At 38.4% G+C, this 25,250-nt stretch overlaps 2 protein-coding genes across 11 annotated transcripts in view; one reads left to right on the top strand and one right to left on the bottom strand.

Annotated features, from left to right (window-relative positions):
- The window catches only part of CAMK1G (calcium/calmodulin dependent protein kinase IG), a 58,633-nt gene extending 57,636 nt beyond the window's left edge, over nucleotides 1-997 (top strand). For both annotated transcript variants that reach the window (XM_060772842.2, XM_060772843.2), the window contains one exon: nucleotides 363-997. The gene's annotated coding sequence lies outside the window, so the exon portion shown is untranslated. The remainder of the gene's footprint in view (nucleotides 1-362) is intronic.
- Nucleotides 998-1,298: 301 nt separating this feature from the next.
- The window catches only part of LAMB3 (laminin subunit beta 3), a 68,356-nt gene continuing 44,404 nt past the window's right edge, over nucleotides 1,299-25,250 (bottom strand). For all 9 annotated transcript variants that reach the window (XM_060772832.2, XM_060772838.2, XM_060772839.2 and 6 more), the window contains 12 exons: nucleotides 21,163-21,359; nucleotides 18,567-18,678; nucleotides 16,110-16,482; nucleotides 15,165-15,325; nucleotides 11,652-11,860; nucleotides 9,225-9,428; nucleotides 8,447-8,591; nucleotides 5,957-6,164; nucleotides 5,155-5,296; nucleotides 4,845-5,021; nucleotides 3,672-3,825; nucleotides 1,299-1,521 (listed from right to left, as the gene is read on the bottom strand). In XM_060772832.2, coding sequence (XP_060628815.2) covers nucleotides 1,382-1,521; nucleotides 3,672-3,825; nucleotides 4,845-5,021; nucleotides 5,155-5,296; nucleotides 5,957-6,164; nucleotides 8,447-8,591; nucleotides 9,225-9,428; nucleotides 11,652-11,860; nucleotides 15,165-15,325; nucleotides 16,110-16,482; nucleotides 18,567-18,678; nucleotides 21,163-21,359 — 2,222 coding nt within the window. In that variant the 3' untranslated portion in view covers nucleotides 1,299-1,381. The remainder of the gene's footprint in view (nucleotides 1,522-3,671; nucleotides 3,826-4,844; nucleotides 5,022-5,154; nucleotides 5,297-5,956; nucleotides 6,165-8,446; nucleotides 8,592-9,224; nucleotides 9,429-11,651; nucleotides 11,861-15,164; nucleotides 15,326-16,109; nucleotides 16,483-18,566; nucleotides 18,679-21,162; nucleotides 21,360-25,250) is intronic.

Here is a 25,250-nt window from a genome sequence, read left to right on the forward strand (position 1 = left end):
CTAGCTGCTAATGGAAATGCATATATTATGCAATAAATCCCCCCTTTTCATCCTCTAGTGGGCTTTACACATTATGCCCATGTTTTTACTCTCTAGTGACCAATCACAAAACAAAGCACAGTAAGATCAAACTATACTGGTGATCACAATAAAGTCCTATGACTGAAATATGTCCTCCAGGAACACCTCTATTCCCCTGTCCCCAAAGTTGTGAAATGTACCATCTTGTTTAGCTCCAAATTGTCTACAGGACCAAAGGATGCCTGTTCTACAGCCCTGTAGCAAATAATCACAAATGAAGAATTAATTGTAAACTAACGTCAGTCAGAAGTTATATAGGTTATAATTTTTATGTCTTTCAGAAGGACTGTTGGATTCTCTTCAAAACTTCAAACTCAAGCCTCAGTTGCTCAAGAAGAGAAAAGGACTTGACCAGAATTCTGCCAGGAAGAGCCGTGCTCTCAGAAGGCAGTGGCCTTTCCTTGAAGTGCTGCGCATTAATAGGCCTGAGGAATCGGGTGGTGCAATTCTCTTGAAATGTTAGGAGGATCATTTATACAAACCGGGGAAACATTTTTATGAAGGAAAGATACAGGCTTCTGCTAGCAGTTTCAGTGTATTTATTTGCATCCTTCCATAAGGTTACATCTTCTTTGTGGGAGGGCATGTTGTATTTCTGCTAAGTTCACTAAAATATGAGAGTAATTGCCTGGTGTATGTGTGTGGTTGTTGCTATTGTTTTGTGCTGAGTGCATGTGATCTAAGCAGAAAGCATCCCATGCTGACTCAATTTGTGTCTCTTTCATTTATGATATGGGCACAATGAGCCAAGCACAGTTGCCATTTGTTTCACTGCAACTTGCATGGAGTATCTGTACTGGTTCCAGTGGATAGAGACAATTTACACAGCATTCCTTTCTCTTGGTGGAATTACATTTTGTTTCCAAGCCAGTAATTGTTTAGTTATACTATGCTTAATAAAGACTATTGTTTCCAAGTGACTGCTGGTTATTGACAATACTGGAAGTGGCCCTGTGACTAGGAAATTTGATTTCTTTGATTTGAGTGGTATGCAACCAGAAATGCAGTGGGTTGGCCAAGAGATATGCCATCATTGATCTTGTTGAAATACCTTCATAGCTATCTATGATTTTTACCCTTGTAAAATCCAGATTTAATCTTGTTTCTCCTATGCTCATATTAAACACATCCTCTGCAAAAAGAAAAAAAAGCATTCATTAGAAAAATTGATTCAACAGGTGAATTCTAAGAATAAGAAAACTTGGAAAGTTCCAATATTAAAGGCTGATAATGTTGCTTTATTTGCATGGAGGAAAACACAGAAGAAAAGGCATCCATTGGGAAATAACAACAACCTGTTCTAATCCGTGCAGGTGGCATAATATGTAACTCGGCGGCTGATATAGTCACGAATTGTTTCCACTTTTCCTTCTAAGCCTGCCAGCTTGGCTGACTCAAGGACAAGCTCCTTGTTACTCATCTGGATCTCTGCTCCTATACCTGAGGAAAGAATGACAAATAGGTTGCACACAAGAAAACACTTGTCTTTGCTTTATATTTTCCCTTTCATTCTTTAATATTTTCATCTATTTTCTACTAAGAAAAAATGGATTATTGTTGCAGAATCCCCAAACCAACATAATCAGTGGTAATGTTGGTTGGGGAATTCTGGGAGTCATAATAAAAAATACATTCAAGTGTTAAAAATAGGCCAGACTGTATTTTGTTTTGTTTTTTACTTTTTAATTACTGACAGATCAGAGTACAAGAGATAAGCTAAACTCTACTTATCTTATAACACATATTCCCTGCTATTAAATCTATCTGTTTATTCTATCAAGGTCATGTTTAACTCTGAAAAAAAACCCTTCTTATTTTCTTCAGTCTTTCCCCCATAGTTTTGTATGCCAGCAATGTTCCTATGGGTGCACAACTGTTTGTGCATTTATACAGAATTAGTTTTATATTTTTCAAGCCACACAGTTGATAAAGTTCTGTTACTTATTATGTCTTGGTTAAATTGGATGGAGGAATTGAGCAGCTTCTCCTGCTATGCCCTCATTCCAAGCCATGTGCCTGTTTTCTATTTGCACCTTGCCTTGGCCATTCTATGGTCTGAGATAGTGATGGGAGGTTGATTCACAGCCAAGGAACTAGCTATCTCACTCATAAGAACATGGATCTCCTAGGGGTTGTCTGCTGATCTGTGATGGCTGCCCCCATCCTTTTTGGTCACCCAGAAAGAAAGCAGGTAGGTCAACTGTTGGTTGGGAGACACAAGACATAAGTATCCCTGGTGGAATTTTACAACCCACCAGTCTCATCCCATAACATATATCCCCAAGAGGAAATGTATAAATGCATGCGAAATTGCTAGCTGCAAAAAATAGTAGAGTGACAGCCAGGAACAATACAAAGAATTTTGTGAACCAATTTATAATTGGTTCACATTCATATATATTACTTTAGACGTTCCAGGAAATATCATTTATTGTTTTTACTAAGCATATTTAGCAGTGGGCATCTGTGTCTAAATAGTAGGCCATGTTTTCTGCCCTTCCACAACAGTAGCTAGAATCAGTCTCATTCAGCCTCCCTAAACCACTGACAGGGTCTGACCCAACATAACGGAATTGCTACTCCATGGCATAGCATCCTAATCACTTTAGCATTTCCCCGTGATAAAGCATCAGCTCCTTTCGATGGGGCCAAATTAGTTTTGACATTGACGTCAACTGAACCTGCTAATATATGCTCCTCATGTTCTGCATGGGAAATTGCCTGCTGGCCTATTTAATAATATCAACATTCCTTGCAGCTTTCAGTCAACTGTGAGCAGTTGTAACTGGCTGGCAGCAGCCAGCTGCCAAGTTGCTGGTGCAAAGAAGCACCTTCAATGAAAGGCATTCATCAGCGACACAGCTTTATCAATGAGAGCAACACCAATACCCCTTCCTAATAAAATCTCTGGCTGTGGGCCAGTTAGTTATTCATGCTGCACCTGCACAGGGGCCAAGGCATTTAGTCTACACATTGGCTGCTTCCCAAAACATATTGAGCAAAGCCATTAGATAGGGGAAGCTTCACATTGAAATATAAAAATGGAACATTTTGTTTTTTTAAAAAAACTGGCACTTGGCTTGCAGTAATTGCTTGTTATGAAGTGAGCCTGTGAGCGGCTAGATAACATACAGTGTTTACAGTCCCTTGGCATGAACATCAGATCAAAAGAAAAGGCGGAAGTGCGCAATAAAATTTAATCCTTCATTTCTCTATAGAATCCTGAAACTATATCAACAGAGGATTTATTACTGTTGCACAGGCTTTGTCATGAAGAACATGCCCAAGAACAAGCACAACATTCAGTGGTAAACAGTTAAATAGAAGTAGGGTTGACTTCCAGTTTACTTCCAGGTTTAACAGCCATCTTTCCTGAACCTAAGACACGTGAAGGCTGGAGAAAATGGGGACATTTAAAATGTAAAATGAGAGTCCGCTGTGGCAGATCTAGTTGAGTCTCAAAAGCATTTTTCCATTTAGTATCTACAATGTTATTACTAAAATTCTACTTATTTCAGAAGTATTCTATCTAATGAGATTTTCTGTGACTGTTAACAGTTCTTTTCACAATCCTCTATCGTACACCTTACCTTCCATTTTGGCCATCATATTCAAAGCTTCTTTAAATAATGTATCAGCTTCCATGTGAGCATTTTGGACCCGAGTTCTTTGTGCACCCATGTTCACTCCTTGTCCTATCCGGTTTTTCAGTTCTGAAAATTTTTTGGTCACTTGTTCCATTCTCTGTGGGGGAAGAATAACGGTGGGAGAAGTAAAATATCTAAAGGATTCATTATGTTGATATCATGGAAGTCAAGGGAATCCAAACTTCATTCATTCCTGTTTTTAGCACACTATGTGTAATTCCATCCATGGGTTTTGGTATGTAATACTGCATAATGAGAACACAAGAAAACTTAGAGAAGACAATGATGCTGGGGAAAATGGAAGGAAAGGGGAAGAGGGGGCGACCAAGGGCAAGATGGATGGATGGGATCCTTGAAGTGACTGGTTTGACACTGAAGGAGCTGGGGGTGGTGATGGCCAACAGGGAGCTCTGGCTTGGGCTGGTCCATGAGGTCACAAAGAGTTAGAAGTGACTGAACAAATAAACAACAACACTGCATAAAACGTGTTGCCATTTTAATACTTATTTCAGTTTATCCATACAACTGGATTTCTTGCTTACTCATGTTCCCCTCCTAACTAACTACACTGTCATATAATCCAGATTATCAAAGCAGATAATCCACATTATCTGCTTTGACCTGGATTATCTGAATCTACACTGCCATATAATCCAGTTCAAAACAGATAATCTTAATTTCATATTGCAGTATAGGAGGTCCTTTGTCTGATCACTTCAGTTCTTTATTGAGCATCCCTTCTATCATGCTCACTCACTTCCATTTGTCCTAAAACAGTTATTCTTCATTACACCCTTGGAATTTCTTCCCCTTGCTGTTTAAGAGTGTGATTAATAGATCCAAATAGGGAAAGGGTTTGTGGGGTTTTTTTGATCCACAATTCCTAGAATGTTACAACCAACATGATGGCTATGCAAGAGGTGAGATCCTCGGAATGGTCATCCAAAAGCATAATTCTTCAAAGTTCTGATTTAGGCAAGCTCTGTACAATTGGGATATAATAACAAACTATCTCTCTTACATTTTCAGCAACTAGTTTATAGAATTATATTACCTCATGTTTATCCTAATACATAGTTAGAATGGCTGGAGAAATTGTTTTCATTGTTTTTATACCTGCTGAGTGCTTCTTGCTTCATCAATGGCTTCTGTTGCTCTCTGTTGAGCATCTGCAGCCCTCCGCAGGTTCTGACTGGCTTTGTTTTGTAGCTGACTAAAGCTCTGTGTGAAGGTGTCCAGTTGATCACTGATGGCCCTCAAACTCTGCTGAGATGGACCAAGGACAGTCTGTATCTGAACATTCCCAAAAGAGAGAACAATACTTAGCAAATTACTGAAGACCATCATTCCTGAACAAAGACAGTGTTTGCTACATTTTATTCTACTATAAGATTTCAGTGACAGGAGCTTGGCAAATGATAGCTACCTCATCAAGGCGGTCTTGGATGAGTCGGAGGGAATAACTGGAGCCACTGATAGTATCTTCAGCCTCCTGAAGTACTGTTCTTGCTTGTCTCAAATTCTCCACCACATCTTCCACATTGCCTTCAATAGCATTGGCTCGATTCCTATGAAAATATTACATGAAAAGGTGAGATTGACTTTTATGAAAAGTTAATTCCTACACACTAATTTTGTGCCCAGCAACATGGAAAACAGCCTATCTGGTCCTTTAATCTAGCTTTTTAAAATAAAGAAAGGGGAAATGATAAAGCAGCTTTAAAGCAGAACAATTAGGCAAAATGTAATTCCACATCTTTAATGCTCATTTAGAAGTCATGTATAAGGACCCAGATCTTATTAGTTATAAATGAAGTTGCAGTTCAGTTTATCCCTGCATAAGTCAATTTTGGATGTTGTTAACAGAGTTCTCTACTAACGTCATGCAAACTCCTCCTGAATATCTACCTTTTAGAAGCAGCAATGCTTCCAACATTCATTTTTATTTCATTATTTATATTCTATCCTATATAATGAGCTATTTGGGCAACATACAAGATTAACAGATGAGAGTAATTTATGGCATTTTTTAAAATGGCTGGAATTCAGCATGAGGACTGATCTTCATAAGTGGATTTATGCAGTGATGTGAGGGTATAACAGCAGTAAAAAAGGAAGCTTCTAAACAATACTATAAATATACCAATGTCAACTATCACTGAAGCACTGGATAATTTCCATCATTTGCTTTTCATGATCCAAAGCTACTGAAACAATTTTCTTTTCACCTGGCTTGTTCAGCTTCTTGCAGTAGCTTTTTGGCCTTAGCAATATCCCCAGCTGTTTGGGCAATGATGTCCTCAGGGCACCGAAGCTTAGCAGCCAAATTCTGGATCTCATTCATTTTTTGGAGAACCGTAGCAGAGTCAGTAGGAAGATGAAGGGAGAGAACAAACTCACTGACCTGCTGGATGGTAGCAGCATCAATGTCTGGGTCTGCAAAAATTACATTTAAAAAGTCAGAACAAAAACCATGTGAGTTTATGTTCCTTGTGTGGAAAACCAAGATGGACAAAGTAAGACCCCAAGGCATTGCCTATAAGAGCTAGGGCTAATAGAAGTTATGGTCCAAGGACAAATGAAGGGCCATAATTTGCACAGGCCTGCTTAAAGTAAACATGTTTCAAATTATACAGAATTATCCTTCAGTTGCCAAAGAAAATATTTATATATTGTAGCCAGGAACAATAAAATCTACTGCTTTTTGATAAAGGTACAGAGCGAATCCACATAGACATGGGTTCTGCCTACGTTTGCTGCATTTCTCCTCTCTTGATCTCGCTAATGCTTATAATTCAGTCTGTTTACAGACAGCAGGCGACCTCTTCTCCATCATTCTCTGCACCTGCCACATCCTAGAGCTCTCAATATTTCAAGATTCATCACCCCCTTTAAGGCATCTTTTATGCTCAGTATTCTCCCCAGAAAGCTGTCACTTCATAGCATGCTTGTTCCTCAGTATGCATTGCTAGAATTTTAACAATGAAAGGACATGTCCCCTAACTCAGGCACGAAAAAGGAAATAAGTTTAGAAAGTAAGCCTTTCAAATAGGCCATTTGTTAAATATGGACTTGCCAGAATGACACGCAAAGCCCCCAAGTGATGTTTACAAGATAAATATAAACTGATGATAATGCATGAGAAAAAGAAAAGCATGTGATGAGGACATTTTCATGCTGAAAACATTAAGATCTTTTATTTAAAAAATGCAGTTTCAATATGTCAGAAGAAGGAAACCAGCCAGGAATTAGATTGGATAGTTAAGTGGCAAGATGTAAAATGCAAATTGGAAGTGAAAAAGAGGATTGCAAAGAAATTAAAGCTCTGTTGAGAATCCAAAATCTCACTAACTTAATCACATGAGCATCATGTTGCACTGACCTCCCCTCCACTCATGAAGTCAATGAAGGTCTGATGTACTTTCATGGAATGTCTATCCGTATGGTATGCGTGTTTGTAAAAGAGATGCCAGTATACATACATCTGTATATATTTCAGCTTCGTTCTGGAAGAAGCTTGTACTGTACAAACAGGTCACAAGTAATGGCATGTATGTGATGTTATGTAGCAGGGTGACATAGCACACCGTGGCTCTTCATTCACGTCAGAAGATAAGTTGGATTTTGAACAGATAGGATTAGATGAATTTAGAATTCATAGGAAAATGTCCAAAATGTTGAAGGATCTATAAACCAATTTCTAAGAGGGCCAACCAATTCTCACAGTTATCTCACTTCCTTGACCACAGTGGGATTCACTCAGAAATACATGATTTAAGAAATTACATCCGTGCTTATCTTCCAATTTCAGGGGTAGTATAATCTTTTTCTGACATGTGCACATGTATTACCATTCAAGTTTTTTATCCACATTAAAATGTGGCCTTGGTTCAGAAAGAATTCACTGTTCTCATATAACACAGAAAGTAGTCCAACTTCTGCCTAAAGACCTGGGAAAACAGCGACTAAACAAAATGGATTCCATTTCAATACCAACAGAGACTGTATATAGGCAACTGATGGAAGATATTGTATAACAAAGTTTCTTGAGTTTAAAAAACTAAAGGAATAAAACTAGCAAATCACTGCTGTTAAAAGTTGCAAATTTATTTCATATTTTCCATTTGCTGTGTTGCCTCCAAAAAACTGAGATAAATGTAAGAACTAAGCCATTTCTATGAGCACATCTGGTTTGTGATCTCATTTCTTGTAATCTCTTTTCTGATATCAGCAGAAGCTGCTTCATATCCATTTGGGATATGAATGAGATGTGAATATATTTTTACATTTTCAAGAATGGTTAGTAAAACATTAAAATTCACTGGTTTAAATTTTTTTCCTCAGTATAAAAAAATCAGGATTTTTGGAAGATGCTCTAGTACATTGATACACATTCTCATGACTTCAAGATATGTAGAGTATTTCAACACACTAGTCAGATGTGAAATATAATCAACATTGTGGGATTATAGTATTTTGACTCCATTTATAACTGTTATAGCTTTGTCCTACAGAATGCTGAGATTTGTAGTTTGGTGTAACACCAGAGCTCTCTGATAGGAAGCCTTCTAGAATTATATAACACTGAGCCATTGCAGTTAAAACAGTGTCAGACTTCTGCAATGTGAGTACATTCCAGCACATCTGAAAAGTGTCAGGTTGAGTATGGTCAAACTAATACAATGAATAAGTACAAATGTTTCATGAATTGGCCCTACCTGACAAGAAGTTCCGGACTTGGCGGATGAACTGCTGGGTGCGCTGAACATCTTCCTCTAGCTGTGTCCGAGTTGTACTCATTTGATCTCCCAGGCTTCGGGCATTTGTCTGAATTTTGTTGGCAGCTGCTTCCATTTCTCTGATCTATAAAGATACAAAGCAGACTCAGCAACTGTATAGGACATCCTAAAAATATTTACTAATAACTTCAAATTGATTCCAAGAGTGCCTTTTAGCAAAAAAATGAATATCTTTTTGTGACTCTATCTTTCATAGGATTTCAAAGAAGCAAAAAAGGAGGTTAAAATAATCACTAAAAGAAGATGGTTTGAGCAGAAAGTGCCTCTGAACCAATCCATAGGCATTAAAATCATGAATGCCCCTTTTCTTTAGTTTTGGAGGAGTCACTTCCAAAACTGTAATAACTTTCATTGTGAAAGACCTCTATCTTGGATATCTCATGACTAGGTGTTTCCAAGTTTCTGTAAGACTAGATCCCTTCACAAACTCATAGAAATAATCATTATGTAAATAATTCAGATTCTAAAGATCACCAGAATTGAAATTAAAGTTTAACATAGCTGTTTTATGTAAGATTTGCTTACAGCCCGATTCATAAATTCAATGAAAGTCAGATAGTATAAACAAAATGGATGTTTCCGTGCTTCTAAAAACAATCTCCATTGTTTTATCACTTTTTCCTTGAAAAGAAAATAGTAATTGCCCTATCCCCATTGTTCATTCTGCATTCACACCATTCACATTCATACTACACACCATTTGTGTAGTTTCTTGAAGTCGGATACTCAGGTTGCGAATCTCTTGGGTTGTTTTCTGGGCCGTTTGGATGGAGTTGCCAGAAAGGGAAAAGATCCCCCTGCAGCTCAGGCCAGCACTACATTCTACTGTGTTCTGCTTGAGGCACAGTTCTCCAACACATTCCCCAGGGGAGCAGATCTCCGATCTGATACCACTGCAAATCTGAAGAGAAAAACGATTTCATCAACTCAATGATGCCATTAAGAGACCAGGGAGAAACACAATTCAGAGAGCTACATAATATTGGTTTACTTAAACCATTTCTATGCTGCCTTTCATCAGGCAGACTCAAGGCAAAATGCAATACCCTACAATAAGAGCAAGGACAAGGACAAGAAACAATAACTAAAAACAGAACATGAAAATAACTAGTTCCATTTCCCTACATATCTACTAAGTAGTTTTGACTTCCCCAAGGAGGTTTTACAAATAAATTTGCTAAATAGCACATCATTAAGCAAACAGAGATTTCAGTGTGGTGAAAGAAATAAAAAGGAGTTTTTCTTGTTTTGTTTCTCTTTTCTTTTTCTCTCTCTTTTCTGGCTTTGTATTCTTACTTCGTATTGTTTTTTTCTTGCTTTTAATCATTATAACTTTTAATATACTCTAAAATGCTCAATAAAATATTATTTTAAAAACTACAAACTACATGGAATTACAGCCTTAATAATAATAATAATAATAATAATAATAATAACAACAACAACAACAACAACAACAACAACAACAACAACAAAACTTTATTTGTACCCCACTACCATCTCCCCAAGGGACTTGGTGCGGCTTACATGAGGCCAAGCCCACAGCACATCAATAAACAAAGGCGATAACAAATAGTCAATACAAAACAGTTAAAATAAACTCAAAAACAGAAAATACACAATAAGCAATAAACAATAACAATATCAATAACATACAGCATTTAAAACCTATGGCCGGGCCAAATGTAATAATCAAATTTAAAATAAAAAAAATTAAAAATGCTGGGCATGAACAAGATAGGCTAAACTAGGATAGGGTTTTCAGAGAGAGATGAGGACGCGCAGACAATCCTAAATCAATATTAAAGTGCATTTGAGGACATATTGCTAAGAGTTTTCCTTATTCTGGTAAAGAGCCTTGGTAAAGAGTTGCTCGCTGGTGTTCCAGTTTCCAGTAAAACTTCTCCCTTTTCTTTTTACTCAGACCCTATACACAAATAACAATCAGATTTCTATAAATCAGAGGTGGATAAATGTACTGGGTCTTAGGTTTTCCATCCCTTGGTACCGCCCAGGGCTGTACATATTGCCTCTCCCAAAACTAAATAAACTAACTACCAAAGAAATAAAATGAATAAATGAATTGATTGATTGTGTTTTAAAAAACTGGAAAGGACCATAAGTCCAGACCTAGTTTTGAAACATATCTAAAAGTAAATTCTATTTTTATTAAAATTTCTTTACAGACTTCTAAGAGAGATAATTCACTTCTCCCCCACTGTTTTTGGCTGGGAAAAGGGCAGCCTAGTAAGTCTCAAGAGACTGAATGGACAAACAACTGCAGAATATTAGGAAAACTAAACAGGAAAACTAAACATGCTAGAACAGTGTGGATCTCAATCTGTGGGTCCCCAGGTGTTTTGGCCTACAACTCCCAGAAATCCCAGCCAGTTTACCAGTTGTTAGGATTTCTGGAAGTTGAAGGCCAAAACATCAGGGGATCCACAGGCTGAGAACCACTGGTCTAGAAGAAAACCAGTCAGCATCTCCTGCACCTCTAGGAAGGTTTTGTTCAGCTCCTAGCAACTCTAGAGCCCATGTGAGTAGGATTCTGTATGAATGTCAAGAGTTATCCATGCCATTATCCCACATCCATTTACACAAATGTTACTTAAGAACTGTTACACAAGACAGCAAAATGAAAGCTTTGCATAGCAACAGGAGATCTTGGTATGAATCTCCATGGCAATAAGAGAAAAGTCGAAACAAAGATTAAAAGCAAAGAAGTGATTTTGCCCAAAATTGTTTCATTAAGCATCAGATGTTCATGCGCTGTCAAACTCGGGCAACGGGGGGAGGGGGGCACTATATCCAAATTACACATTGAGCAATCCAGCTATTCAAATTTTTTGGCAGAAATTAAACATGTTTGTGTGTGTATGTGTGCATGCATTCCTGACTTCAAAAACCCTTTCAATGGTGACCCCATGAATTTCATATGGCTTTCTTAGGCAAGGAACTCTCAGAGGTGGTTTGCCAATTCTTTCTACTGGAATATAGGTATTCCTGGTATTCATCACCTAGTATTCATTGGTGGTATCCCATTCAAGTACTAACCAGGGCTGGCCCTGATTATCGTCCAAGATCAGATAGGACCTAGGCTTCACTTAAATATTAGTTTCACCTTATTAATGACTGGAGTCAAGTTTGGAGAGAATGCCATTTCATTCTGGAGAGCTTCTAATTCCGACCCAAGACCTGTAAGGCGACTTTCAAGTTTCTCAGCACTTTGCCTGTTTTCCAAAGACTTAGCCAGTAGTGTAGAAGATCCAGCTATCCGCCTACTGGCATTGAACGATGTCTGATATGCAGAGCTGACAGTCTTGAATGCTCCTATGGGAACAAAGAAAAATATTGTATGAGTGGTTTAGTGACTCATAATGCAGCATTTCTTAACCAAGCATTGAATTTTACCTTGGAGGAGGAAGCAAAAAGATATATTAGAAGAATGAATCACAAGGCAAACATTTGAAATGCATTCATCAACAAGAATGGGGAAAATCTGTCAGATTTGTTTTCTCTCACATTTCTTTTTTTAAAAAAAAAAAATCTCACATGCTTTCTGTCTGAAATATGAAAAACTTTTTAGAATTTAGTAAAGAGTTTAAGAATCAACCGAAACAAAATCTCCATTAGTGCTGGTCAAATTCACATTACTCTAAACACATTATGCAAAAGACCACATTGTACCTGGTTAAACTATATATTAAATATATATAATATTTAATATTATGGATTCAAATGAATTTTTAAAAATTATTCTACCATGGTGAAAAACACAAGAATTCAAAATCAGACAGTTCGGAATTGGGCAGTCAAATGGATGGATGGATTTGGTTTTGGGTCCTTTTTTCATCTACCCTGTATATAAATAAATTGCAAATTTTAAGTAAACGTATATAGACTGAAATGAAATTCTCACCAACCCTTTCTTGTTGATTTGTTTTAAGGTAATACAGGTTTGTTTATCTCTAATTCCCCAAATGCCTCAATACTTACTACAGCTGCTAGGAGTTGGAGTTTAACATCTAGAGGGCTACATAGAACCAAAAATGGACTATATCATCTACAAGTTGCACTTAGTACAGAAAAATGTCTTGCTCTGAGAAATCATCAAGATTCTCCTACTGAACTTTGTAAGCTGAGGTACTTGATCTCTTATGCCTCCTTTTGTTGCAGTTAAGGGAAATATTGAATTTACTGCAGTAATCACTCTAGCAATTGTACCTCAACTGAATATTGTGCCATCAAGATGCATCATAGAATAAGCAACAGTGAAACAGCTGCACAGATTTAAGATGACCAGTTGCTGAAGTTCAAAACTTAATACAGTATATTGAAAGCCGGATTTTGCCAAGGCTTCAATAGCTATGCAATAGCGTAAAATCCAATAAAGATTAATTTCTCCTATTATCTCATCTTTATCGCAAAGGGAACAAAATTGGTAAATCTACTTGCAAGTCACATCAAAGTAAACAGATTCAGAACAAAAAAAAAACCCTTTGCAAACATAACTAAGAAAACTCCTGGATGTTTGTTTTTCAGTTATAATGAGGGACACCCCATCTCTCAAAAACCAACGGTAACTAGGCATGTACAGATGCCATTCATGGTAGTAAGAAAGATGAAGTTAACAGGATTTGCTTTGACCTTTCAAACTTTCAATCAATAACCAATGACTTTCAAAAATACATGATCATCATTTCTGAAAGCAATATTTTCAATGAAACTTCGAAAAACAAGCAATGCTATTCTTATGTAAACATTTGAAAAAAATAATTTGGAGGACTGGAATTCTCCAACCAGCCTAGTCAGGTGTAGGTGGAAAAATTACATATGCTAACTTCTGCCCAGTTATGAGAGATTTCCCACCATCTGTTAGGAAATTATGGGAGTGGTTTTCCAAGATCTATCCTTACATTTTTGTAGGAATTTCCTAACCAAAACAAAATCCTGAACATGAAATTCAGAACAGTGACACCACTATGTAAACAAGGAACCATCAGTCTTGTGTACTCTTTAACTTCTGAAAACAATTACTTTAGTTATAATGTTGGCATTACATTTACCATTATATTTCCTCTACAGTGACATTTGGAAGCAAACGTAGAGCTTTCCACTCAGGTGAAACATTCAATGATTTTAGAGGGAAGAATAATTGTCAGTTTGACTAAAAAATGTCTCATGGGGTAAGAATTCTTGCATCATCTCTATTTAAATGACTTAGCAAGAACAATTAAAACCTCTAACACTGTTTCTCAAAGGGGATACTGAATACCACTGGGTATATTTGAAAAGCCTTAGAGTTGTACTTTATCATCACGTGTGTGTGAGTGTGTCTGAAAATGCCCTCTATCAAAACCAATAATGTAAACATAACAGTATGATTTGACACTAAGCTCAAGCAAAATTCTGTCATATATTGTTATTAATTGTCTAAAGGCTCAAGTGCATCAACACCACTCAAAAGAGGGAAGTCACTTGTATTTTACTCTCAAGAAACAGAGAAAGCAAGGGAAAGGCATTTGTAGGAATGGCAAATCTAGGTCATATATTGGCATTGCAAACATAACCCATGCAAAAACTATTTTAAACCTCATGTGTGAATAAGCTCATTGTCTGACATCCACTTGATTAGGGATTGTAATTGTCATCAACACAGTCTTCATTACTAGAGTTCCTGTGACAAAATAATCTATTCATTTTAATTACATATCTACCAAATCGAAATGAAAGACTGTTTATTTTTTGAAGGGATTCTTAGAGACGAAAGAAGGCAACTGAAGGAGAGAGGGGAAGGAAGGAATATTTTCAAGGAATATGGTTATTACAAGGGTGCATTTATTCATGTATCATCGCTGTTGTCATCACCACCGCCATCCCCACAAGACATTTCCATGAATACAAATATTTGATATTCCACATTTGGAAAGTGAGTGCCTTAGAATAGTGGTTCTGAAGCTCTGGTCCCTCTATCCAACATTGATGAGTTCTGGGCCTTGAATACCAGATTTGGATCAAGATCTGGAGGACCAAGGTTTAGAAACCACTGCTTTAGGGCTTTATCATACCTAAACAATAAAACAATGACATTTCTGCATCTATGCTATTTATGTCAATGAAAAAAACAGCTAATGCAGGACAAAAAGTAAGACAGACATTTTATAATCCATACATATATTCTAGTGAGTATATGCTTGCTTTCACATAGGATGCTGTTTCTCAATGGTCACATGCAATATTGGGTATAGTCGTGTACATGTGAAACTGGGGGCCTCATCATACGTTCCTCTAGAATCACCACAGATTGTGCAAATCTGGCAGTGCTCAACCAGGGGAACTAGTTGCCCCAAAACCTGCATTGCCCGACTTACACCATGACCCATCCCACGGGGAGACATGTCTGACACACGACTTCCCCCCATTGACCCCAATGCAACATGGGAAGCCTCCCATGTTGCTGCTGAGATGGCATAAGCTGGTTCTATTGTGATGTAGCCCCGCCAGAAGTAGATATACATAATGGGATGGGAGCTGGCAGGCTCCATTGCAAAACTGAAGAGGAACCGGCATATGCTGCCAATTTTTACCCCATCTGATGAGGTCTTATATGGGTTCCAAAGAGCAACTTTTATACCTGAAAGGTCTGTACTGCGGCTGGCTTTTAACAGTGCTTCCTTGTTTTGATATTGTGCAGTTAGCAGAAGTAGACTCTTATCAAGAGCTTCAACATCTAAGGACAGGGAGGACACTTCATCCGTCAGAGGGATTTCTGAGCTTAAACCTTCAATGTTCTTCCTGAAATCAATAGAACAAAATGTGTTTGTGGCATGAAGTTTAAAATTCTTTTCTTGTTCATCTTTCTCATGTTCTCATGCTGGCATACCTTCAGTATAGTATTTTATTGGAAGAATCAGAACAGATGAAATGAATTGGATAAACTACTCTATAATTGTATAGTGTAAGGAGAAAGAGAAGACAGTGGTGTTAGTAGCTACCACTCAAGATGGCTATATGGCACCGCCAGTACCAGAGGCATTTGCATATCAAGTGTGTGCGACAATGAGTGGGAGGGTGCAGTTTTGCTCGTGTCCCACTAGCAGCCTTTCCATAAGCACCTGGTTGGCAACTGTTAAACCAGATTCCTGGTCTAGCCAATATTTTCTCAATCTTTGGTCCTCCAAGTATTTGGGACGTCAGCTTCCAGAAACTGCAGACAGCATGGCTAACTGTTAGGAATTCTGGGAGATAAAGTTCAAAACACTTGGAGGGCCAAAGTTTGGGAACCACTTCACTTGCATTCTTGTATTAACACATGAAAAGTGTGGCTTGTTTTTTGCGCTCTCTCTCTCTCTCTCTCTCTCTATATGTTTTCATGATTGGCAAATATTGGAATAGGGGAAGGTGTCCTGTTCCCTGTGATCCTATAAAAGCTCAACCTAGAAGCCTGCACTGACATGAGGGATAGAGTACTTCCAATTCATGTAGGACTGACTTTGAAGTAGTAAAAGACAACATACTTTCTTGAATGTTGTGAACACACTTTATTTGCGGAAAGTAAAGAGTCAAAAAACATGTTTACCTGATTGCAGCAATGGCTTTAGTCACCTGGCCCAGTTCCTGCTCTGTTGTAAGAGGATTTTCCAGAATCTCTTGGATGCGCTGGATTTCATTTCCTGCTTCTAAGAGGCGGGTACTGAAGCCAGAGCTCATTGTCCCCACTGGAAGCAGCTGTGTGGAATTTTTCAAGGTGGCCTGACGCAAACCCAACTGATGGAGATCATCATCATAGTTCTGGAAGCAGGGGTGGCATGCCTCACAGTATTGGTGTTTATCACAGTAACCTCGCTGGCATTGGTCACAGCGGGATCCAGTAAAACCAGACTTGCAAAGGCACCGCCCTGTCTGCTTGTCACAGCCCATTTCTTCTGTGCCTTCAAAACTGCAATCACAAGCTATTGGGTAGAAATAGCCAAGAGGTATTCATTTTTGTTTTTATCCATATTCTGAGGAGGCTTACAGCATACATTAAACCGGAATACCGGCATATTTTACATATATACTTATGCAGGCTCACATGGGAATTGAACCTTTAGATGGTCTAGATCCAAGGTGTCAGTCAGATGCCAATTCAGCCTTCCCATGCATTCCCAGCATAGATTCAAAACACAAGACTCACTTATATGTTTGTATAATTTTAGTTCGACAGCAGTCTCCACTTTGTATTCCTTTACTGGAGACTTTTGCACAACACTGTTATTCCATATTAGCTACCATAGGAACATCTTATGGAATCCTAAGGCTTGTAGTTTGTGAGGCACTAGAGTTCTCTTGTTGAAAATTATGAACACCTATCCCTAAACAAGTCTAATTTTTCCACAGAGTCCTATCAAAGCAGTTACAGTGAAATCACAGTGTGTGTATTGACTGAAAGGCTCTCAAGTGTTGGGGTGTATTCAGGGCTGCCATTCATTTTACTTGGATAGGGAACCCGTGACCCTCCAAACCTTTTGGACTAAATTCCCAAGATCCTTTGTCACAGAGTCATGCTAAGTGAATCTGTTGGATCTTGAAGACAAAAATGTCTAGAAGCCCACAGGTCCCCTTCCTTGTATTAGCCCAAAGTGTCCACCATATGCAGAAATCCTGTTTTCATTTCGGACAAGTACCAAGTGCATTTCATTCTTTTATTCTGTTTGCATGAGCTGTTCCTTGGCAATTCAGCCAGGCAGCATAGCAACTCTCTGTAAAAAGAAATGCTTGCGCTTATTGTGCTAGCTGTTTTAATAGTAGCCAAAATAGTAGTAAAATCCCATGTGTACATTTTCTCCTTGTGCAGAAGTAGGCAACACAGAGCTGGTTGGCTTCACATGACCCTTTATCACTGTTTGGGCAGTCCCAGGAGTACCAGGATTCTCTTAACATCCTCATCACAATGGAGTCATCTTCACTGAACTGATGTAATATGTTGTATCAAAGTGCCACAATAAAGTATGGTGAACTTCAAATGCAGAGCACATTGTTTCCTCAACCCTTTCTACAAAGCTGTGTATAACCATCACTGTTGCTGCAGGGAAGGACAGTGGGATTACCACATTGCCCCTTTGAAACATGTTCTGTGTTTCCTATGAACTTGCCTTAAAGTGAAAATGTGCCTCTGGATTCCACACTAGTTATTTGCCACTATAAATATAGGGAATGTGGAAGAGAGGCTAAAGTGGATCTGATTGCATTGTATAATGGCTAAATCTTATTTTTCTTTCCACATTTTCTGTGCTACCTCTGAAGTATAAGGAAAGGATGGTCATGGTAAAATAGGACAAAATAGTTATTCATAGGATATGTTTCCTTCATACAACTATGCCATTTCTCCGAGTCTGTTGGGATTGTCAAACTAAGCCACTGAAAAGTAGGATCTATTTGTGCAGGAAGGAAGGAAGCAGAATCTTAGACATCTTTTATTTTAAGACTCTTGTTATTTTCCAGTTTCACAGAACACACAGCACAGAAATCCAAAGAAACATGCTTTTTAAATGTTTCCCCAATATCCATCCTGTTGAACATTAAGAAAATTATAAAACCACCTAGACACAGGAGTGGGCAATGGTGGTTCTCTAGGTGTTGTTACATTGAACTTCTTAGGCTTCCCATCACCATGCTACCATGAACACCCAGGAATGAGAGACCACCAAATAATTCCAATGGTCTCCAAGTAGAGCTAGAAAAGAGTCCTGCTTGAAACACTGCCAGTCAAAGTTAACAATATTGACCACCAATATGGCTTAGTATAAATTAGCTTGCTGTGTTCCCAGCCAAAGGTCATGGAAGTGAAATGTCCACCCCTACATTAGAAGAAAAAATTGAAGAGACACAAGCATAGTAACACACATTGTGGCGATACTTCCATTGCATTGATATATTAATAAATAAAATGTCAAAAGAAAGCCTATTCTAGTAGCACAGTGGGTACTGCAAAATAAGAGTAGTTCACAAAAACCTCAATTATCTCCAGGATAAAAAAGCATTCTACTTCCCATACCTCTACATCCTGTTCTGATATCGCCATAAGACCGATCTGGACAAACCCGGATTTCTAGAGCGGAGCAGGTCAAACCTCCATACCCTTCTCTACATGGGCACTGCCCTGTAAACTGCAGAGAAAAGGAAAAAAAGAGACATAAGTATGAGGAAATAATAATAATTTTATTTCTTACTTGCTCTCCTCGTGGCTTGAGGCAGGTTACAGAATAATTAAAATGCATAAACATTATAAAAATACCACAAATACACATATAAATGTATTCTATAAAATATAAATATTATAATGTATTTCTATAAAATAAATATTAAAATATACAAAACACAGATTAAACAAATGACACGAGTTTAAAATTCATGCTTAAAAACTGGCTGGGTAGGTCTGCCAGAATAGATAGGTCTTTAGATGATTTTTAAATTGCAACAACTCATTTAGCGGTTGGAACTCTTCCAGCATGCACAATGGAGGACCTTCTCGCAATGACACCAGAGGCACTCCAAGTGGCCAGTTTCTGGACAAAGGAAATCTAGTATAATGCCAAGTTTCTAACTTTGTTTGTGTTTTCTTAAATACATAACTCAAATAGTTTCTAACACGATAAATAAAATACTCTTCCAGCAGGTCATTCCACAGTCTTGGGATGACTGATGAAAAGGTCCTCTGGGTGATGGTTGCCAGTCAGGTTCTGGGTAGGTGGAGTAACCAACCCCTAGAGGACCTAAGTGTTTGGAGCAGATTGTACAGGAAGTAATCCTTTAGGTAACCTGGACCCAAACCATGTAGGGCTTTAAAGCTCCAACAGAAATTGCCACAGCCTAACCCTGTCCGAGGTGTAATGGTTTGGGTGCTGGACTAGGACACTAGGGGATCAGGATTCAAATCACTGCTCAGCCACTGAAACCCACTGGTGAACTTGGACAAATTATACTCTTTCTGCTAAGACAAGCTTCCTTTGGACAAATTCTGCCAAGAAAACTGCATGGAAGGGTCAGCTTAGGGTCAACTTAAGTCAGAAAATAATTGAAGGCACAAATAATAACAAATAATTCTACAATTTGATGAACATGTGGCTAGGCCACCAAAAATCTATATAGGAAATAGCAATCTGACAAAGAGAAAGAGGCCCTGTGTTGTTGCAGATGGAATAGAGAATACAAACCAGGAGGGATCTAAGGCTGAGTTCTTGTTTAGCTATTAAGTTCTCTGAATTGATCATTCAATGCCTCTTAACCTAATCTATAACAACATGAAACTAGTTTTTATTAATCTTGACACATAAATCTAATTAAGAAAAGTTTAATTAATTTCCAAGCTTTGCACAAATTCATGGATCTAGAACTGGTAAAAAGTAGGGAAAGCATTGGCCACTTGATTTTGCTAAATGTACAAATGAGGCTTTTACAGCAACACGTGGGGGGTGACTACAGTTTAGTTTTAATTGAACTTAAAGAAGTAACAAGATGTTGAACCCTAATATACATATAATGTCCCAGATAACTCCACTAGTGTACTACAAATGGAAATGTGTTTTACATCCACATTATGTAAATCTGCCATTGATTTTATATGTTGATGGATTGCGTTTTACGTGTTGTATGGCACCATTGTGTATTATTTTGTTTATAAATTATTATTATTATTATTATTATTATTATTATTATTATTATTATCATCCAACCTCTACTGATAAACTCAAGTAATAGTAAGGGAGGGAGGCAGGGAGAACAAGGAGGAGAGAAAGGGGAGGGGAAAATGGAGTAGGAAGGAAGCTGAAGTCCTATTCCCATTTTACAGTTATAGTGCTGTGATTCTACTTTAGCTGCCCCTGATCACATGCTATGGAATCCTGAGAACTATAGTCAGATGAGGCACTAGACCAGAGATTCCCAAACTAAGGCTTACAGGCTGGATGCGACCCTTGAGGGCCATTGACCCGGTCCCACCTCAAACTTGAGACTTAAGGTCACACTAAGTCGGAAACGACTTGAAAGCACACAACATCAACAATCCAAAATAACTTGAACATCTCATCAGCACGCCCACACTTCCCATTGAAATACTGGTAAGTTCATATTGGTTAAAATTGTTCTTCATTTTAAATAATGTATTGTTCTTTTATATTTTTGCACTAAAAATAAGATATTTGCAATGTGCATAGGAATTTATTTGTGTTTCTTTTTTTCAAACTATAGTCCAGCCACCCAACAGTCTGAGGGACCATGAACTGACCCACAGTTTAAACCAGTGGTTCTCAGCCTGTGGGTCCCTAGATGTTTTGGCCTTCAACTCCCAGAAATCCTAACAGCTGGTAAACTAGCTGGTATTTCTGGGAATTGTAGACCAAAACACCTGGGGGACTCACAGGTTGAGAACCACTGGTTTAAAAGGTTTGAGGACCCCTGCACTAGATCTTTCTCTGTGATCATTTTAAAGCTTGCGACTCCATAGGATGTTGCCATGGCAGTTAAAGTGAGAATGCAGAACTATAATTAAGTCATGTGGAAGGGTTCAGAGTCGTACAGCATGCAGTGAGTTTGCCCTTATTCAAGAAGTATAAGGGGGGTCACTAAAAGTACTACCTCTTTAAGCAAAGTACCTGGTTACACTGCAGGCTGAGAGAATTTTGAGGGTTGCACTGGCAGGGTTGGCACCCCTCACCACTTGCAATTTTCCAGTGATTTGCAGCACAGGCATCACACTTCTCTCCCACCACATTGGGAAGGCAGAAACAGTGCCCGGTTTCATCATCACAGGGCATGTTACGGCGGCTCCCCAAGACGTTGCAGGCACAATCTGGAAGACAAAGCACACAGCATCCTCATAAAAATTCTTAGATGGAAGAGAAGGTATCCAAAGCCATTCTCTACATAATACCAAATGATAGTTACCTTTCACAGACTATAACCCCCCCCCCCAAAAAAAAAAAAAAAAGCTCCAGAACTCAAACAACTAGAATTCAAAAAATATACCTTTTTAAAGGTCTTGGCATATGGTCATGAGAGAATTCCAGATTCTACTAACAGAGAGGTCCTGTTTTTACTAAGCTTCCTCGTCTCCACTTCTTCATTCCATGTGAATTGATTTTTTTTCCTCCATAAAGAATAATGATCACTGCTGGTTAGGATGCCTTTGCAATTAGTTTAGACCATCTCATGTCCCTATCAACAGAGTGGCTTTATGCAGCCTCCAGATTCAAAGACAGTGTATTTCTGAATATCTACTGCTTAAAGAAAAAAAAGTGGGAGATAAATGGTGTGTGTGTCTGAGTGCAGAAATGCAGCACCTTTAACTGAAAAAGAGTAGTATAGGTTGCTATGAGTCAAGGTAACTCTATCCACTTCTACTGTCCCCCAATCAAGATTACCAAAGACTCTACTGCCACCTGCTGGGGAAATAGAGAAACCCGAGAATACAGGCAGTCCAAGATTCGAATAAGATAGGTTCTGTAGGTTTGTTCTTAAGTTGAATTTGTTTGTAAGTCAGAACATGAACTTTTTTTCAGTGTAACTCCAGACAAAAATATAAATATATTAGCTTTGATTAGCATAGGGGAAATTCACACTACTGTGGTGTTTGTTTTGTTATCTGTGCCCCAATTCAGATGTCAACTCACTTTTTGTCCCTGTGAACATTGGGTTTTCAAAATTTTGGCTTGTTGTGGAAAGTAGAATTGGTGAGAAAGCTTCAGTGGAGGCACCTTTTCCCATGATAACTCTTTCAAGAGTGAGTTTCCCTTCCGAGAGGTAGATTTCTCTCACTTCCTATTGTCTCACCCCGTGGTGGCACAATGGGTTAAACCCTTGTGTTGGCAGGACTGTTGACCGAAAGGTCAAAGGTTCAAATCTAGGAAGCAGGGTGAGCTCTCATCTATCAGCTGTAGCTTCTCTTCTTTTCTTTTTTCTTTTTTTGTTGTGTCAGGAGTGACTTGAGAATCTGCAAGTCACTTCTGGTGTGAGAGAATTGGCCATCTGCAAGGACGTTGCCCAGGGGATGCCCAGATGATTTGATGTTTTATCATCCTTGTGGGAGGCTTCTCTCATATCCCCGCATGAGGAGCTGGAGCTGGTAGAGGGAGCTCATCTGCCTCTCCCCAGATTCGAACCTCCGACCTGTCAGTCTTCAGTCCTGCTGGCAAAGGGGTTTAACCCACTGCATCACCGGGGGCTCATGCAGGGACCTGAGAGAAGCCTTCCATAGGATGGTAAAACAACCAGGTGTCTCCTGGGCAACAACCTTGCAGTTGGCCAATTCTCTCGCACCAGAGGCAACTTGCAGTATCTCAAGTCGCTCTTGACACACCAAAAAAAGCCCAACCATTCTTAACTATAAGTCATTTTTAAGTCAGATGTTTGTAACTTGGAGACTGCCTGTACATTTCATTTCTAACCGAAACAAGACAATACTCATATATCTTCCATTCTGAGACACCTTTTCTCCTTATAAATATCTATAAAAACAGAATGCATCCTAGAACCACAGGTGCTTAGATAGATAAATAGATAGACAGACAGACAGACAGACAGAGGGGTAAAAGCATCCACTACACACACACACACACACACACACATAGTTGATGGTAGTAAACTTAGTTTACATCTTACAATCAGTGGTGTCTTAAAATGGAGGAAATACAGTATGTGCCTGTGATATACTAACAAAGATTGATCAAAACGATATACAAAAATATGAGATTTGGTTTATCAAGCCAAAGCTCGGCTGAAGCTATAAATCACACCATTTCCAGCACATTTCCAGTAGATACATATTAGGATTTAAGCCTGAGGAAAAATACTTTTGGGCTACATCTTTCAGAATACTGCAGCCATCTGCAATTCTCTCAATGACTACGCAGGTTGGGAGATTGTTGGCATTGTAATTTTAGTGAAATATGAAGTTCCAGGACAACTTTTTTTTTCTTTTCCCACAATCCACAGGGTGGGGATCATTCTGAATTTTTCACACTGTCCGATTCCCTTTTGGGGGTGGAGGAGTGAGTTGGGATAAAACACAAAACTAACTCAAACTGGTGGACCCAGGAGCACAAGAATTACTGTGATAGATCAGATAGAACGTCCACTTAGTTGCACATTATCTTTCCATAACAGCCAACTAGATGTCTTTGTAAAGCTTGCAAGAAGGATGCACGTGGATAAGCACAGTCCCTGCTCATGTTTCTTAACAGCAAAACAGAGAGGCTTACTCACTCTGATACTAAACAGAATACACAGTTATCCTAAGTCACGGTCATCTGATTACCCTATGTTCCATGAAATGAAGGCTGTGGGTTGTATGAAAATGTGCCACTTGTGCTCAAGGTAAAATGATGTTGTGATAGGGCAATCCACGACTCAAACAGTGGATTAAAGTTACAAGATAAGAGACTTATCCTAAATATTAGGAAAAACTTATTTACTGAAATTGTTTTTAATAGCCTCTTCTTCCTTGAAGATCTTCCAACAGCAATCTTTAAAAATTTAGTGTATACACAACAGGGCCTTTGGTTTTGGTTCCATGGTCCTCCATAGATAGAAAAATCCATAGATGCTCAAGTCCCATTATAAACAATGATCAGTAAAGTGGTGTCCCTTATATAAAATGGCAAAATTGGTGCTTATTTTTAATTTTTAAAAATATTTTCAAACTGTGGAAATTTGATCCCATGGGTGCAGATTTTTTGGATATGAAGAACCAAACACACCTGCAAGGAAAGGTGCTGGATTAGATGGTCCTTTCAGTTCCTCCCAATTCTATGATTCCATATTTACTATCCAATTACTCAGCCCACTTTCAGCAGCATTGTTAAGAGGGACAGCTGCAACCAAAACTTCATCAAAATCCTGGTTTCTCAAGACCACTCATATTAAACAAACTGAAAAATAAAGAATAGGAGAACCATCAGAAAATGAAATATGCTTGGGAAGTTGGAGGTAGGCCTTTTTTAATTTTTTTTTTTTTACATTTTAGAACAGGAAGCGGGTGTTTTATTTTCGAACATGAAGCAAGTGCTTGTGCTTCTCCATATGTTAATGAATGACTGCACGTATGTTCCCTCATCACTAGTTATGATAACTATAGCTGATTTAAGTTCAACAACATTTATAGGATCATCAGTCCCCCACCATGATTTAGAAATGGGAGTTTATTGAGAGCTTTATAAAATTCTGGGCAGTGTGGATTGACAGAACAGAGATAAATTCTTCTCCCCCAAAACAAGGAGGTGGCTTTGAGATCATCCATTAATCAATTGGCTGTGGATTGCATACAAACACAAAGGAAATGTTTTTCATCCAACTTACAATGGAATAAATCATCTTCAGGGACAGTGCTGTCCATTAGATGAGATGGTTTTGAAAAGGAAGAGATAAATCTATAGATAATGGATCTGTCACAATCATCATAGGTAACATCAGGACCTCCAAAAGCAATATTTCTCTGACTGTGAAATCCAGAGGGCAATCTACACAAGATGTTGATGTTTCATGAAGGTCGGAACTTCCTAAGTGTCTGGCTTGTTGTTGAAAACAGAGTGCTGAATGGATTGAGCAATAATTCTTAGACTTTTGTTATTTTAGTCTGCCATGCATTTTGAGTTCTGGGAAGTAGGTGTCAGTTTAATAAGGCTCCATACTTGCCTTCATGCTAATGTGAGCCAACAATGATGCAAAGTTATTTATTTTGTTCCTC

Source organism: Anolis sagrei, chromosome 4, assembly GCF_037176765.1.
Source record: "Anolis sagrei isolate rAnoSag1 chromosome 4, rAnoSag1.mat, whole genome shotgun sequence".
Lineage (NCBI taxonomy): Eukaryota > Metazoa > Chordata > Lepidosauria > Squamata > Dactyloidae > Anolis > Anolis sagrei.